The sequence below is a fragment of the Macaca mulatta genome, chromosome 6, assembly GCF_049350105.2.
Source record: "Macaca mulatta isolate MMU2019108-1 chromosome 6, T2T-MMU8v2.0, whole genome shotgun sequence".
Lineage (NCBI taxonomy): Eukaryota > Metazoa > Chordata > Mammalia > Primates > Cercopithecidae > Macaca > Macaca mulatta.
Genome location: NC_133411.1, coordinates 155,333,398 through 155,352,001, shown reverse-complemented (window position 1 = coordinate 155,352,001; position 18,604 = coordinate 155,333,398). Strand labels below are relative to the sequence as shown.

The window sequence follows — 18,604 nt, the reverse complement described above, 5'->3', positions numbered from 1 at the left end:
CAGGCTGGAGTGCAATGGTGTGATCTCGGTTCACAGCAACCTCCGCCTCCCAGGTTCAACCAATTCTCCTGCCTCGGCCTCCCAAGTAGCTGGGATTACAGGCATGCACCACCACGCCCAGCTAATTTTGTATTTTTAGTAGAGACGGGGTTTCTCCATGTTGAGGCTGGTCTTGAACTCCTGACCTCAGGTGATCTGCCTGCCTCGGCCTCCCAAAGTGCTGGGATTACAAGCATGAGCCACTGTGCCTGGCCTAATATATCACTTTATGACACTCACTCTCTCCAAAGAAATATTAAGACTATCCAATTCAAGTTCTCTTCCAACCGACCCCCAAAATTCCCTAATGGCTGCTGTTTATTGAATGCTTTCTACTGCCAAACTTCACAGGTATTGCTTCATTAGGTGACTCAAATGGTCACCACCACCTGTCCAAATTTTTTTAATGATGGAGCAAGCAACAGGGGAAAATATGACATCAAAATGAAGCTAGAGCCAGAGGGATTTTATTGTGAGAAACTTCTACTTTCTATAGTAATAAATTTTGCTGTTGTGTACCTTTCATCCATTAGTCCTAATTAAGAACCTCTAAAGAAAAGCAAAAGTTGTTCAAATGACAGCCTTTCAAAATACTTAAACATTACCATGCTACCTCTCAATCTTCTCTCTACAAAATTAGCAACCCCAGCTCCTTCGGATCACTCAGAATCCACGATCTGGTCTTAATACTGTCCTTAACCCTAAAGCAGACCAAAATTACAAAAAGAGGTTGTGACAAATATCAAGCTATTCTCCATCTATCATTTAGTTTTCCCAGAAAAATTACATATAGAGAAAAGTATCCAGCTGCTTGTCTTAAATTTAATCTAGAAAAGGGATAATCCCTAACAGTAGAAAAAACATCTTTTGTTTTCTTCTTTGTAAACGATTTGAATTTCTTAAACACCACATAATGGGCATTTAATTATCTAACACTACATCAACAATGTATAAAAGGTTTTCCAAATCAAAAAAATACCTGAAATGTTTAGTTTCTTTCTTGACAAGGTATATCTGAAGGTGTCCTTTTCAGAATGGTCACAAAGAAAAAGACAACCAGTGCAATAGTGATAATTAAGATGTATGCAAATCTAAGAAACAGATGTATCACAACTCTATTCTTACACAGAAACAAGTATAAAAAAGTAGCAATAAGTGGGTGGAATGTGAACTTGAGAGATAAGGCACCTAAGTTCTATTCGCCTTTGCCACAAACTAGCCCTGTGAACCTGACCTCTCTAAGGTACCAAAACTTTCAACTATAACACAAGGAGAATGAACCATGGATCAAGGATTAAATGTGTTTGACAAAAACTAATGCATTCAAATTTGGAATGCCCAACACTATCATTTTTAAACCCTGTGGTAAGAGTTCCACTCCACAATATTTCTTAATTCTTTCTCAGAAGTTTTAATGACGTCTCTTAAGACAATATAACACATTAATTCACCATAACAATTTAAACTTTTAAATTATGCACATTATGCTTTACTTCATAACTGTTACAAGGGAACCTTCTAGTTCCTGTTTTACATGAATTGTTTTATAGTTAAGTCACTCATATTTTCTTAAATTCTTAAAATTTCTCAGCTTTTTCTTAATAACTAAGCATAGTTATTAAGAGCTTACTCTCTGGATGTGGAGGGCACAGGCTCAAATCTCAGCATCATCACTTATTAGCTATGTGATGCTGGGCAAGTAATTTAACCTGTCTGTGTACCTATCTCATAAGATGGTTGTGAAAATTAAAGCAGTTAATGCATGTAACGTGCTTACAACAGTGCACTGTACATAAATCACCCAACTTGTGTAAGCTACTGTGACGTGATTTCTCAACTTCATAGACTTAACCCTTCAAAAATATTGCATTTAGAACATTATTTACATGAAAAGATGATCATTTTTAACTCGTTGAGGGCATTATTCAAAATAAGTGTAGCTTTAAATGTGGCTCTAATTTTAGGACATGTAAACAACAACAAAAAAAGGACATTTACCAAAACTTAAGAGAAAATATTGCAGTTAGCCATGAATCTTTCAAAAACGTTTCAAACAGGTGAGATTCAAGGCAAATTTCAAACGCAACAGACACATGAGAACAAACTAACTGACAATATGAAAACATAGCTGGAAAGACTATTATAATCTGTTGGTTTACCTGGAAGTGGAATTGGCATGCCAGGAAGGGGAACACGAAACGGAGGTACCATTACTGGTGGAAAAGCAGGTATTGCTGTTGTTGGCTGAGGTACTGAATGAGGAACAGCAGGAGGTAACGTCTGAGGGTGCGGCTGGGGAACAGTTTGCACAGGTGTAGCTGTAGGAGCAGGAGTTGAAACACTAACTGTAGGCGTGGCAACTGAAACAGCAGAACTTGGGGTCTGATCTTGTGTTGTGGGTGCTGATAAAAGATAAAACAAAAACATGTATCACTCCTTCATAAATCATTTTACTATATTCATTCATTCACGCATTCAGTAATTTAACTATTTAAGGGACCATTCTATGCACTGCAAGAAATCTGTCAAAAGGTCTCATCTTCGAGAAGCTTGAAAATAGTTAAATGAAATTTACAAAGTAAAATGTGATAAACACATAGCGGTATAAATCAAGACCCAAAGAACATTTCTAACTGTGAGAGGGTATAGAAATTATATTGGGATGCTGAGCCTTGAAAAATTAAGATTTCAACAAGGAAAATAGCAGGAGGGAGGAAGAAGAAAAAAATAAACTAGTGAGAAAAGTATGAATGAAGGCAAAGGGTAAAGAACAAAAAGGAATTGTTTAGAAAACTGAAGGCAAGCAGTTAATGAGTGAAACAGTAGGCATACCAACAAAACCATGTGTGGCTGGAAAGGTGGGCCAGAAGCAGAAATTAGAAAGCCTTGAACAAAAGGCTAAGGTGTATGCCCTTAACTGGGTAGGAAAAGGGCAGAACTGAAGTAATATAGAGAAAATGATCTAGGAGAATACAAGCTAAAATACATTAACAGTAGTTACCCTCTGTGTATGCCTCTTTCACATTTTACTATTAATATATATGTTTTGTTAGACTTTGAACTTTTTATAAGAATGCATTCGCATTATTTGTGTGACTTCGTGAAGGTAAATGGGGTATATAGAAAACTAAAGGTTCCTATATGGAAGAGTAATAAACAGGTTTCATTTGATGAATTAACCTCACAGATGCATAGGAAGAAAAGAATAGAAAAAGATAAGCAAATAACTAATGACTAACTGGATATGAATGAATGGAATCAAAAACAACTCAGGTTTCTCTCATTATTTTTAAAAAATGAAAAAAACTGAGGTTTCCATTGTGAGAGACCAGGAAAATGTGAAATTCCGGATCATTTGGGGTCTGCTAACACATTATTTTTAAATATCGAAAATAAAACATTCTATCCCTAGCAATTGCATTTAAAATCAAACTAAAAACTAAAATCCTTATTTTATACTTTTCAAAAAGTTTCAATTCTCACATGTTACAAAACAATTTTGTAATTTATTCATAACCCGTCTAGTTCCAAAATAAAATTCATTTTGGTAATTCATTGGTAACAAATACTTCATCTTTTTTTGATGTAAAGAAAAAAATGTCTACCTGTATTGGACTAAGAATGAATTTGTCAAATGAAATAAAATGAAAACAGTGCTTTCCCAATCTTTATACCAATTTTGTTCTAAACAAAAGCACACTGTTTAATACAAACCACCCAATAATCCAACTGACAACAAAATCTGTCAGTATTTTTTTCTAGCTTCTAATAATGAAAAACTCACTTAGGCTGGGAAGATGTGAGCAATTTCATACTTGTTAATGAGGGACTCACCTTGGCTAAATAGACAGCAGGGCCAAACAAGTATCTTCAGGGGCCCAGGAATGAATTGTTGGTCTAGCATAGACCTAGCCTTAGGGTACAGTATCATATTAATATAATTTTATAACAGTGTGAAAAATACAAAGTACATGCAACATTTGCCCAGTCCCATACATATACCATTTAGCATTTGTAATCCACTATAATGGCTGAAAACGTATCTAGTCATTGTTCCCAACTTCCCTGAGAAGTAGGATTTCTTCGTCATTTTTCACGAATTTGCACAAACTGAGTTTATGCTCAACTGGGATTAAAATATATTCTTAATTTTTAGTCCCATTTACCCCATAGACCTATATTGTAGTTCAGAAAATTAAAACTTAAATATTATTATAGTATTCAGATAATTGCTAAAATTGTGATCCAAACTACTATAGTCAGGAAAATAAATAAGGGCATCAAATTTCAAGTGGAAAAGAACACAAATGGAGATGACAAAAAAATATTTCTTCAACCCATTTCTCTTACTTTCCAGCACAGCATTTTCTGAATTTGATTAGTAGCCATGAGTCATGACAGGAAAAGAACAAAAGCAATAAAATAATGGGAAACTGGGAGAATGGTATCTAAGACTTCAGTGGGTAAATTCCTACTAACTTCATTTGCTAAAGCGACTAGTGAAGCACTAGGCCTCAAAATACACTAACCCAGTCTCAGATCTTAACTAAAAAAGACAAGTGACTATATATAATAAACGGAGAAATATTAAGACTGCAGTATGACAACGCTTTATGATACTGAATCAAGTAAAATAAAAACAGACACTGGAATATGTAGACAACATCAAAATTGATGTTTAAAAGCAGTAAAAAGAATATGATTTTGCTATTTTATATTTCTGGGAATAAAGTCCTCCAATCACTGAAGAATAAAGCAAAACTGACAAACAGGACAGAAGACAGCTATGAGCTTACTGACACACCACTCTGAAAACAGAAATGGACTACATATAGTATGGTTAAGTTATCTAGCTAATCACTTTTCTTAAAACAAAATGAAGTACTACTATTTCTCCTTTCTAAGAACGCAGGAAAGACAATTTAAGCAACACAGACCCTCCACATAAAACTACATTGCTTTTATTAATCCCCTTCTCCCATTACTGCCACAGGTCCCCCATAAAAACTGGTAGTCTCCTGCGTTGCCAGAGGTTTGGGAGGCACTAAGCCTGTAAAAAGGTAAAGACCCTTAACAAACTAGCTAGTATGACTGTTATACTTTCATATCAAAATTCACCTTAGCTACAAAAGCAAAGACTTGTAAAACACTATTCACATTTTCCTGTTCAGTACATTTCCCCCACAAACTATCTAAAAACCATTGACAGGATCTTTAAAGGCTATCCCCGTATTATATGTACCTTACTTAACTTCTTCAGTTGCTTTTTATCAATAAAATAAATTCAAATTTGAAGCCAATGTGAATTAATTTCTCTCTTATACGTATTTCTTACACACTAATAATTCCCAAGTCCCTGAAGTAATCACAAAAAAACCCACATTTTTTTCTTGATTCTTATCAATTATCCTGGTAGTAAAATAATACAAATTATAATCAAACTGTAGGAACAGCTGTGTATCTTCAGACAAGTGTCATAACAAATAATCGAATTTTTAAAAATCATTATTTAAGTACTTTTGGACTTAGTCTCAACCTGCAGAGTAAGGAGTAATATCCATATATTAATACAAAAAGAAAAAAAGAAATAAACCTCCCAAAAAGAAAGCAATATTTTCATATTAATGACAATCTTTTAAGCCAATTAACAGCTGTGTCCCTCTCTTCATCCCTGAAATCTGCTATTAATCAACTCTCACCTTTTCAGAAAAGATCTATTCTTTGAGCCTCTGTGAGTTTATACCTGAAAATTCTCCTGCCTTTCTGACTGCTGCCTTCTATGGCAACTCCTCAATTTACCTACTCGCATCCCAGTCTAGAAACTACTCTAAAAGAGATTACTGAGAAGTTCCTAATAAACCTCCCTGATTTCATCACCACCCAAAAAACCAACACCAAAAAAACTTGCAAAATACTGCATTTATACAGACCCCCGGTACCTGTCTTACCTATTTGCCTAGTTCTTAAGACCCTTCAAAATAAAACCCTCTCACCTCAGAAGTTTCCTAAAAACCCCATAAACTACACTTATCATTTTCCTAACCTTTATTCATGTTGCTTCTCCTATCTGAAAATCCTTTCCTTACCTGTGAACCTACTTAAACCCTACTCTGTTTCCTTCATGATAAATACCCATATAGTCCACCCACTCGTTTCTCCACTTCCCAAATTCTTACATCTTTTTCACTGTATAGTTTTGCACACCAATATCTAATTGTTTCACATGTGTTACTCTTGCCTCCTCGATTAGGAACACTGGAAACTCTGTAAGGTAGGGACCAAGACGTACACTTATTTTGCAAGCCCACAATGCCCGGCATTACTATTGGCCAAGCGGAACAGCTAACTCTGCACTTTCTCAACTTAGCTTCATGAATTGCAACTGGGCAAATACTTCCTCCTATTAATATAAATTCCTGTTTTCCTCTAACCCAAAAGTTTTAGTGCCAAAAATGTACTTTAAATAATTCTGGTATTAAAGGATAATACCAGAAACACTGGGATCAATATGAAATGTAGTCCCCTACTGGTTCACCTCTCTAGCCCCTATATAAAAACACATGCTGGGTGGTACTCACTTGATACTGTCTGCGCAACTGAAGTAGCAGTTGTTGTGGTAGAAGTGGTAGAGGAAGGGGTGGATGACGACGTTGAAGTGGATACTGCAGGTGCTGGGCTACTGGTCGTAGGAGTGGAAGCTCCAACTGCTTGTGCTTGTACTTGTGCCTGGACCTGGGCCTGGACCTGAGCCTGGGCCTGGGCCTGAGCTTGTGCCTGAGCCTGAGCTTGTGCCTGGGCCTGGGCCTGTGCCTGGGCCTGGGCCTGCGCCTGGGCCTGCGCCTGCGCCTGCGCCTGGGCCTGGGCCTGGGCCTGGGCCTGGGCCTGCGCCTGGGCCTGAGCCTGGGCCTGAGCCTGAACCTGGGCCTGGGCTGCAAGCATAGGTGTCAGTTCTGATTGCTGAATAACCTTAACTCCATCTGGCTTGGTCCATGCAGATTCACGTGTCCGAGCATTATAATAATAAACCTGCAGTGGAAGCAAAAAATCAATGGTTATCATAAAATCTGTCAATTATTATTAAAAACAATAATGGAACCATATTTTATCTTTAAAGCTATTTAAAAATAACATAGGGCCAGGCATGGTGGCTCATGCCTGTAATCCCAGCACTTTAGGAGGCAGAGGCAGGTGGAGCACTTGAGGTCAGGAGTTTGAGACCAGCCTGGCCAACATGTTGAAACCCTGTCTCTACTAAAAATATTTAAAAATTAGCCAGGTATGGTGGCAGGCACCTGTAATCCCAGCTACTCGGGAAGCTGAGGCAAAAGAATCACTTGAACCCAGGAGGTGGAGGTTGCCGTGAGCCGAGATCGCACCACTGCACTCCAGGCTAGGCAACAGAGACTCCATCTCAAAAATAAAAAATAGCCAGGTGCAGTGGCTCACGTCTGTAATCCCAGCACTTTGGGAGGCTGAAGCAAGCAGATTACCTGAGGTCAGGAGATCGAGACCAACCTAGCCAACATGGTAAAACCTCGTCTCTACTAAAAATACAAAAATTTAGCTAGACGTGATGGTGGGCGCCTATAATCCCAGCTACTCGGGAGACTGAGGAAGGAGAATTGCTTGAACCCAAGAGGCAGAGGTTGCAGTGAGCCAAGATCGCACCACTGCACTCCAGGCTGGGTGACAGCACAAGAAGCCATCTCAAAAATAAAAAAATAAAAAATAAAATAACTTAGGGCCAGGCACAGTTGCTCACGCCTGTAATCCCAGCAGTACTCTGGGAGGCCGAAGTGGGTGGGATCACCTGAGGTTAAGAGTTTGAGACCAGCCTGGCCAACATGGTGAAACCCTGTCTCTATTAAAATTACAAAAATTAGCCAGGCATGATGGCAGGTGCCTGTAACCCCAGGTACTCAGCAGGCTGAGGCAGGAGAATTGCTTGAACCCTGGAGGTAGAGGCTGCAGTGAACCAACATCGCACTACTGCACTCTAGCCTGGGCAACAGAGTAAAATTTCATCTCAAAAAACAAAAACAAAACAAAACAAAACAAAAAATAAGTAATTCCTCCCCACAGCCCAATTTTCTACAATGAGCACATTGTATTTTTAACACCCAAAGGAAAACCCATGTTATATGCAGAAATTTAACATAACAGACCTGAGACAGCTATCCATAGAAAGCCCTGCTGGCCCTTATCTGTAGTCTGAGAACTTGGATTTCAGGAGGGTTGACATTCCCTTACTGATAAGAATGGCTCGATGTGCCTAAACCAGTTATGCAAACAATGCAGTATATGCTGAACACCTGCTTTCCTTCTAGGAGCCTGAAATTTAGTATGTGCTAGGCAGATGGTACCAAAGTGACCAGAAGCTTCCAGAATCACAGGTAAATGTGTGTTAGCACTCCAGGCAACCTTATATCTGCTGCACAAAAATCGAATCCAGTCAGCTTCTCCTGGAGTCTTACCCCATTTCCCTGCTTACCCAAGGTTCATTCTTAATTGACAATATCACTGATCTCAATCTGCCAGAACTCTTTTTTACTCCTCTGTCAAAAAAATGACAACTTAAATTATATTTTATAATTTACCTTTCCATCTGGAGTTTTATTTTCAACCCATATCTCCTCCGTAGGAGGTAGTGCTGGAGTACCAGGAGCAGTCACAGGAGGCATTCCTGGTGGAAACATCATACCCGGAGGAGGAGGCATGGAACTCATGGGTGGAGGCATGAAAGGTGGTCTCTGTTAATTCACAAGGACAGTAACAGTCACTTTAATTACTTTTCCTCCAAATTATTACTGAATTCTACTCAAAAGTAAAACACTGTAAGAGAAACTAGTTTTATAGTCTATTCAAATACATTCACCTGTCGTAGAAGCAAAATGTCTGCAACAAAAATTACCGAACTAGAAAGAAACACATCAAACTACTAATAGTGGTCAACTGTGGGTTATAACACCGTCACTGAATTTTGCTCTCTCCTTTCTATATGTTCTGCTTTTCACACACACAGCGCTGGATTACTTTTTTAAAAAAAATAAAAAAAATACAATCCCAAAATGAGACATTCGAGAGTTGATACCTTCATGACCTCACTTCAGACAGCAAGTCTGGATACAATGGAGAGGGATATATGCCACAGGTTAAAATACCACAAGTGTTTTTATTTAAAGAAATCCCCTAATAAATCTTTCTCAAAAATAGTAAGATAACCCTACTTTTCCCCGCAGGGGAGAAAAAAAATTCTACTGCGCTTATAAGATGTGTTTGCTGTCACTTTCCTGGGGACAATAACTACTCAGGAATATATATACATATATTTTTAGACTTGCTGGCAACATATATCATTGAAAACAAATTTTCTCCACTCAAAAATATCTTAAGATTTCAAACTTCATTTCCCACAAAGAAGATGTATTACTAAAGCCAATTCACAGAGCTAAAGGTAAGTAAAAACTATTGACTCCTGGTTTTATACATATACTTCTCTATCACCATTTAAAGTTCTATTGTGAATTTCCTTAGTAATTACTGCTACCACTAATTTAGAAGAAACATATTAATATATGGATCTTCTCTTTAGCTCCCATTTTCCTACAAACTGAAACTATTTAAGAATATAAGTTTTTAAGTCAAAACCCATATATAATATTGATAATGATGCTAACAAAGAAATGGCAACCTCTACATTCTTTACCTGGAGGTGTGGAGGGCCCATAGGTGGAGGTATCCCTCCTGGAGGAGGCATTGGCGGCATATTAGGATCAAAAGGAGGACGTCCAAAGGGGGGCCGTGGTGGTGGTGGAGGGCCTCGCATCATACCAAAAGGTGGAGGAGGTCGCATCAGAGGTGGTGGGCCTCGCATCACTGCATTTGGTGGGGGAGCCGGACCTCGGAACCTCAAGGCCTGCTGTTGGGCCATCCTACATGGGAGAGCAAGGAATAAATTTTTCTTTCTTAAAATTACAAAAATGTAGCTACTGATCTCTAATTACATCAAATTTAAAAGGTTCTTAAGTCTAACTGGAGTTGGAAAGTCATCATTTTGCAACCATCATGATAAAAACTACATCAATGGGCCGGGTGCGGTGGCTCATACCTGTAATCCAGCACTTTGGGAGGCCGAGGGAGGATCACCTGAGGTCAGGAGTTCAAGACCAACCTGGCCAACATGGTGAATCCCCATCTCTACTAAAAACACAAAAATTAGCCAGGTATGGAGGCGCACGCCTGTACTTCCTGCTACTGGGGAGGCTGAGGCAGGAGAATCACTTGAACCCATGAGATGGAGGTTGCGATGAGCCAAGATCATGCCACTGCATTCCAGCCTGGGTCACAGAGCAAGGCCCCATTTCAGAAAAAAAAAAAAAAAAAAACTTACGTCAATGGATGATCTAGTCTGGATGAATGATCAAGGGATGCCGAGTCTAGGCAAAAATTTAGACAAGGGGGTTATCTGGATGATCTTAAAGTTTTTACCCACATGCTGCTTAAAGTTGCAAGAAAGGATGAACAAAACAAAACACTCTAGGTAATAAGGAAATTGGGTAATACCTGGACCCTGTGATCAAAACTAATTATCATCTAAGAAGGACAAATAATGTGTGACTGAGAGGGATACAACATCACCTATTCCAGCCAAAAATGTATAACCTCAATCTAATAATGAGGAAAATATCAGACAAACTCAGAATAAGAATAAGGAATGTTCTTTCTTTTCTTTTTTTTTTTTTTCGAGACCAAGTCTCACTCTGTTGCCAGGCTAGAGTGCAGTGGTGCAATCTGGGCTCGCTGCAACCTCCGCCTCCCGGGTTCAAGCTATTCTTCTTCCAACTAGATGGGACTACAGGCGTGCGCCACCTGGCCTGCCTAATTTTTTTTTTTTTTTTGCATTTTAGTAGAGACAGGGTTTCACCATGTTGGCAATGGTCTTGATCTCCTGATCTGCCCTCCTTCGCCTCCCAAAGTGCTGGGATTACAGGCATGAGCCACAGCGCCCGGCCAGAAGGAATGTTCTTTCTATTAAAAGGGGGATGTGTATTCTTCAGAAATGTCAGTGTTATCCATAAAAGACAAAGAAATGCGTGGAAATGCTCCAGATTAAAGAAGTTTAAAGAGACACAATAACACAATTTTTTTTTTTTATAAGAGACAGAGTTTCACCATGTTGGCAAGGCTGGTCTCGAACTCCCGACCTCAGGCGATCTGCACATCTCGGCCTCCCAAAGTACTGAGATTGCATGCATGATCCACCACACTCGGCCAATAACAACACAATTTTAACTCTAGATTGAATTCTGTAATAACAGGAGGAAACGCCATACAGGGCATTACCAGATCAACTGACAACACTGGAATATGCACAACATATTAAAGTATTATTACAAATTTATGAAGCTGATAATTAGGCTGTAGTTAAGTAAAATAGTATCTCTATTCTTAGAAAATACTGAAGTATTGAGGGGTAAAAAGCCATAGGTACACCTTACCCTCGCAGTTCAGAATAACAAAGAGGAGGCATGTGTACACGCAAATAGTAAAGCAGAAAAGGTAAAATATTAACATTGAATACACTCTAGCTTTATTTTTGCGACATTTTGTAAGTTTGAAATTACTTCCAAACTTTTTAAAGGGGGCAGGGGGTAACTTAGGACATGATCAGTAGTCACTATCTAAAGGGAAAGCCTTTCCCTGTAGGGCACACTACCTCACCACCTCTCACTCTCAACACCCTATGTATTTTCTCCACAGCATTTAAGCAAATAAGTAATGTCACATGAGATAGTATTATCTATCTCTTCCCCCAAGTGCTTTTGTAAAAGAATTATTAACTCTTAAAAGTGCTTACTATGAGCAAGGCAGTGCTTACTCTAAGCTCTTTTCAAATATTAAGTCTTTTAATCATCAAAACAACCCGATGGATACTATTAATCTCAGTTTACAGATAAAGAACTAAAGCAAAGAAGTCACTTGTCCAAGGCCAAACAATTGGTTCAGTATTAAAGCCAGGATTCAGGTGGCCCATGGTGGCTTGTGCCTGTAAACCCAGCACTTTGGTGGCCAAGGCAGGCAGATCATTCAAAGTCAGGAATTCGAGATCAACCTGGCCAACATGGTGAAAACCCATCTCTACTAAAAATACAAAAAAAATAGCTGGTATTGCACGCCTGTAATCTCAGCTACTTGGGAGGTTGAGGCAGGAGAATCGCTTGAGCCCGGGAGGTGGAGGTCACAGTGAGCTGAGATTGTGCCAATGCACTCCAGTCTGGGCAACAGAGCAAGGGTCTGTCTCAAAAATAAATAAATAAACAAAATAGAGGATTCAAACACAGGCAAATGCCCCTTTCAGAGTAGGAATTCTGTTCACTCTTGTATCCCTAGCACAGAGATTTGTACATAACAGGGCTCAATAAATATTAATATCAGTATTTGCTGCATGAACCACTGAATACCTAGGTGATACTGTACCCAAACTGACTACCTATCATGGTATTCCCAGTAGCTATTATACATCTACATTATACATAAAAAATCTACATTTCTGTCCTCAAGAGAGGAATTAACATTTATATTCTTTACATATTTGAAAAAAATCATTCTTATAGTCTCTCCTTACCAGGCTCTTTCAACTTTCTGACATTTTTCAACCCTCTGCTTATAGATTACCCTTTGAACTTTCTCTAAATTTACCACATCATAGTTCAATTCTGAAACACATCAAAAAAAACCTAATAAAGAACCAATTTAGGCCAGGAGCAGCGGCTCATGCCTGTAATCTCAGCACTTTGGGAGGCAGAGGTGGGTAGATCACTTGAAGCCAGGAGTTCGAGACCAGCCGGGCCAACATGGCAAAACCCTGCCTCTATTAAAAATACAAAAATTCACCAAGCATGGTGGTGCACGCCTGCAGCCCCAGCTACTTGAGAGGTTGAGGCATGAAAATCACTCAAACTCGGGAGGCAGAGGTTGCAGTGAGTCAAGATTGCACCACCGCATTTCAGCGTGGGCAACAGAGCAAGAATCAAGTCTCAAAAAAAATTTAAAAATTAAAAAAAAAAAAAACTAATTTGCCTTCTGGACTTGTTTACAATCCTGGCATAACAAGGATTACACCAGGATTGTAAACAAGTCCAGAACTACTATACCAAGTATATTTAATCAAATTTGCAAATGATCCTACAATCCAAAGGTTAGAAAATATGAGTTAAAAAGGAATGTGGGCTGGATGCCACCCGGTGGCTCACGCCTAGCACTTTGGGAGGCCAAGGTGGGTGGATCACCTGAGGTTAGGAGTTTGAGACCATCCTGGCCAACATGGTGAAACCCTCTCTACTGAAAATACAAACATTAGCCGGATGTGGTGGCACCTGCCTGTAATCCCAGCTACTCGGGACGCTGAGACAGGAGAACAGCAGGAACCTGAGAGGTGGTGGTTGCACTAAGGCAAGATCACACTACTGCACTGCAGCCTGGGAGACAGAGCAAGACATTGTCTAAAAAAAAAGAAAGAATATGGATTGCATCAAAATAGTCAAAAGGTCTTTTTCAAATTATATGCATCCCCAAAAGACAGAGGCCACTGTTACTGAAGGAACGTCCAATCTTTCAGGGCAAAAAAAAAAGTTGACCACCAAGGAAAGACACTCTGTTTCAGGCTTGAGAGTTAATAACGTACCCTACTCTTAGATTTTCTTTCCATCTGCCTCTCCTTTTTTTCAAAAAGTCTACAGTATTCATTTCTCTACAATTTCATACTTCCTGGTTACAGCTTGAAGTTAAGTATTTAAGATCCAGAACCATAAAAAAGCTCTGTTAGGACTCTGTCTTTTGTTGTCAGGCTAGTTACATAATTTCTGAGTCTTGAGCTTCCTCAGATGTGAATGAGTGAGGAACAGAAAAGGTATCTGATATCTCTGTTCAATGAGATAATCCCAGTGAAACATTTAGAGTGGTACCTGGTACATAGTAAACTACTTCAACTATCATTACTTTCATTCCCCCACAAAACCTAGCAGTGTTTATCTGTAAAAGGCATTTCACTATTAATTTGGGATGGTTTTCAAAAGTCTGCCACTAAAATGGTGACAAAATTCACATAATTTCCTTTTTTGAATGGCCTAAAGTTGCCATTTTCTGATGTTAATTACGCACAGAACATGGGCTGGGCTCTTCATGTCATACTGCTTCATCACAACCACCTCACCAGAACCTGCAGTGAGGATTAAATGAGCTAATAAAGTACTTGGAATAGTGCTTAGCACTTAGTGTTATCTAAGTTATTAGCTATTATTACTGTTTCTGTAACATTAGTACAGTAATAGTACTGGGAAGTGTTAAATAGTATTAATATTAGTAATGTTAGCTATTATTACTATAATTATTATCAGGCTCTGTATTACCTGGCCCACATTAACCTTTCCACAAATTCTAGTCTTTTCCTTTAAATATTTCAAGTTTATTACTTTGAAGCCTCTGCACCTGTTCTCTTTGCCTGGCATGTTCTTCCCCAGATTTTCACATAACTAGCTCCGTCTCATTATTCAGCCTCAAGTTTAAATGTCAGCTCAAACTGCTTTCCCACTTCTAGCCTCTCCAGGCCCTCTCAAGCTCATTATTCTCAATTTGAGTTTTCAATTATGATAAATGCTATGAAGAAATCTCCCATTTACTTCTGAATTATCTTTAGCCACTAGTATATAGTTCCCTTTAGTACACTGTTGCAACACATTAAAACACATTATTGTTTTAATAATGATAGTAAAGTTCCTATATACCAGTATGGTTACACAGACATTACCCATATTAACTCTTAATCCTCACTACAGCCCAATAAGGTAAGTTTGGCACCATTTTTACAGAGGAAATGACAGCACAGAAAAATAATTTTCTTAAGGCAGCTAGTGAGTGATAACACCAGAATATTCTTATTCTCATTTTATAGATAAGAAAATTTAGATTGCAAGTATCTTAAGTATTGATAGGTAAACAAAGGCCCTAGGGAAAGGATCTACACAAATGACTCTGGAAGTTACTTTAATGGCATTTGGAATGTCTATAAATTTTCCATCTATTGTGGTTTATATTCCTACCACTTACAACCTTTCTGAATAACAAAAGCCTACTTGCATGAATAAAAATAACAAAAATATTTCACAAGATCACGGAAATACAAACATAAGGTATTTTTCTATAACAGAAGTACTCTATCCAGATATGCAATCTCCCCAATGCTAAAGACAATATTTTAATTGGAGGGGCAAGAAATAAAAAGATGCTACTGACATATGAGGGGCGAATTCTATAAACTGTGATTGAGGAGACCTGAGGTTTAGTCCAGACCCTGCCAACTACCAGCGACCTTGTGTAAGTCACTTCACACTTACAGGCAGATTTAATCATCTGATGTGGTTGATTTCATTTACAATTTAGATGGCTCTTACTTAAGCTGGAAGCTCCTGCAGGACAAACGTCTTTTTTTGGTCTGGTTCAGGGAACTACTGCCAGCAACTGTCACGTAGTACACAATAAATGTTGGCCCAGTAAGTGAAGTATCTTTAAATCTCCTATCTTCATTTATTTACAACATAACTACAGAATATCTCATTTGTCAGGAGGTTATAACAGACACACCATGAAGTACATTCAGGATACAAATACAATGCAAAAATTAAGCCCCAACTTCTGCCATCAGAGAGGCCACATACACACCTAATTTCATGACAAATGCTAAAATAAAGATCTGTACAGTATGCTCTGCAAGCAAGTTCCAATCCAAGAGGCTACGGTATAAAATATTTGCAACAGGGCACATTCATTTGCAAATTAAAGCCCTATTCAAATCAGTTGTGCAACATTAATAAAGTCTAAACGGCTTTATTAATAAGGATGTTTTTAAAAGCTTTAGAAAGATACTTTCTAAAATGCAAAAGAATGTTCCCTAATAAATCCATCTGAAACTAGCTAAGTAACCTCCCTTTAAGACCGAAATCAAGAATAAGCTTGGCATAGCTAATACTGGAAGATCCTGACAATTCACCTTGATCACTCATTAATACTGTATACATCAGGAGTTTAAAGGATTTCAGATGTGTCTCTGAAATAAGACAAAATTTAATTTCTGCCAAGGTAGGGATTTGTGTGTGTGGCCATGCAGAATCTGAAAGGCATTTTCCTCTTCTAAAACCTTGAATAATAATACCCATTTCCTTACACAATTTCATCTTAAGCTCTAGACAGTATCAAGAGTCCTCATAATCTACACTGCTCTTTTTCATTTTCAAATGTTGACAACAGCACAATTCAGAATAGGAGGTGAACATCCGAAATGCCATTTCTCCCATACAGAAAAAAAAAAAAAGTACCATATACACATAAAGCATAACACCTCTTTTCCTCAAAAACCACTGACCAAAAGATTTCTCCAGGTCACTCTTATTTTACCAAATTTTAATTACAAATTCATAGGCATTGAGGTTCCAGGGGAAAAAAGGTCACTGCACTGGTCAGGGAAATGGCACGAGTAGTAGACAAATAGAATGCCAATCGGGATTGCAGGCTCTGAAACCTGACTGCCTGAGTTCAAGCCACTTCCTGGAGCCACAAATCCGCCTATGCAATCTTATTCTACTGACTCAACCTCCACGAGGCTGTTATCTCACCCGTAAGATGGGCGAGTAACAACTGAAGATGCCTCTGGTCTGTGGCCTGCAAAATGTTAACAGCAACTACTCCAAAAGGTGGTCTTGAGGATTAAATGAGACAAACCTAAGTAAACGGTTTACTGGCACACGGTAAGTGCCTAATAAGCGGTTGCTACTGTTGTTGGTACTCACTACTACAGAATAATAAGGAATAAAGGGATGAAAAAAGGAAGAAAAGCCACTGAAGTTAAGAAAGGCAAGCGATGAGGGGGATGAAATGAAAGGGCAAACGTGGGGAGCCCAAATGGCCGGGGAGGGCGTGGAAAAGGCTTAGCCAGAAGTGGCGAGCGGTACAAGGGAAGTAACTGCGAAGTGCAGGGACGTCGATGAGGAAAACCAGGCCCGCAGCGGAACGCGGCCGGGAGACAGACTGGTCGGCCGAGACGGAGGCGACACGCGGCTGAGGCGGGGCCCAAAGGCGGGAGCACCGGGCCCGGCCGGCTGGCCGCAGGCCGCGAGGGGCGGCGGAGCCCCAAGAAAGCACGAGGAAGCAGCCGAAGAACCCGCAGGAGGCCCTGGCCCAGCCCGGGCCCGGCTCTCATTCAAGCCACCTTCCCCTTCCCCCTTCTTAAGCCCCATGCGGTCCTGGCCCAGGGCGGCCGCGGCTCCGCTACCCACCGTCCGCCCCGGATCTCCACATGGCAGGTCTAGCCCCTGGGGCTCTCGTGAGCAGAGATGTGAGGGAGGACAGCGTCCCTTACCTGAGCTCCCCCGGGTTGAATCGCTCACCGTCGCCCCCGTCCCCGCCACGCTCCGCCATTACAGAGGGCCGCGTTCATCCACCCGCCGACCCAGCGTCCCTTATTGGCTAGAAAAATCGTCAATCCCCAACAAGAGAGGAGGAGATAGCAGAGGCCTGAGATGTGGTTGGTTAATGTTTCCATCAATCTTCGAGATGGGGGCGGTACCTTCCTTGCTATTGGGCAAGGGGCCCGCCGACTTTGAAAGCGGTATGAAGACAGCCAGTTGATTGGTGGCTCGGGGGCTTTATGGGAAATGTGATTTTAGCAGTGAGGAACCGCCGGCGCCCTCTCGCGGTAGGCAGAACTAAGTCCTCCCACGTTCGGCTCGGCCTGCGGTAGCCACGTGTCTGTCGGCTTCCGGGAGAGCCAACTGTGAAGCCATATTGGCCAGTAGTAGCTCAGGCGGAGAGCATTTCCACTGGGCAAGCCAATCAAAATCGACCTGGGCCTTGCCTAAACCAATTGCACAGTTGCTGTGTAAAGCCGCTACTCCCTAGCTTTACAGTAGCAGGAGTCAAGTCACCACTCAGCTCTATATACATGTTATTAAATAATATATTATTAATTACAAGAATGCCTCCCAAATTATACTAAATAGTTGCAAGCGAATAGGTGTTATAAGTTGCTGCATTAGGAAAGGTAAATTGGTGAAGGCAAGCCTCTTTGCAATTTACACCTTTGCCATCTCTCACTCAATCTCATAATGTGCTTGTCTGAAATTAGGACACCCAGAATACCAGACGATTCTGAATATTTATTTCGTTTTTCTAATTAACAAAAAAAAAAGTTTAGGATTTGGGGTTTCAAAGGTACAATGAAGATGAGCCCTTTTATTAAAGTCCTAAAATATTAAAATAATACTAATAGATAAATTTTACTTGGACCATGTAAGCATGTCCATGTCGCATGCTTACCATGTTTGCTAACCATGTAGCAAACCCGGATCTAAGTACCTCCCATACGTTAATTCTTTTAAGATTCAAAAATCACTAAGAGGTGGATAACATAGTCACTGTTTGTAGATGAGCTTGAGGCACAGAGAAGTTAAGTAGCTTGCCCAAGGTCACACATCTACTAAATAGCAGAGCCTGGTCTTAACCCCAGTCAGCGTAG

General features: G+C 39.8%; 1 protein-coding gene across 9 annotated transcripts in view; it reads right to left on the bottom strand.

The window, feature by feature from the left end:
* TCERG1 (transcription elongation regulator 1) overlaps window positions 1-17,525 on the bottom strand; it is a 62,785-nt gene extending 45,260 nt beyond the window's left edge. For all 9 annotated transcript variants that reach the window (XR_001445592.3, XR_013394936.1, XR_013394937.1 and 6 more), the window contains exons 1-5: window positions 17,450-17,525; window positions 9,746-9,971; window positions 8,637-8,789; window positions 6,618-7,065; window positions 2,199-2,441 (exon numbers count right to left, since the gene is read on the bottom strand). Coding sequence is in view for 5 of the 9 variants with exons in the window: in XM_015141130.3 (XP_014996616.3) it covers window positions 2,199-2,441; window positions 6,618-7,065; window positions 8,637-8,789; window positions 9,746-9,971; window positions 17,450-17,508 (1,129 nt within the window). In the remaining 4 variants the exon portion in view is untranslated. The remainder of the gene's footprint in view (window positions 1-2,198; window positions 2,442-6,617; window positions 7,066-8,636; window positions 8,790-9,745; window positions 9,972-17,449) is intronic.
* Window positions 17,526-18,604: the final 1,079 nt, after the last annotated feature.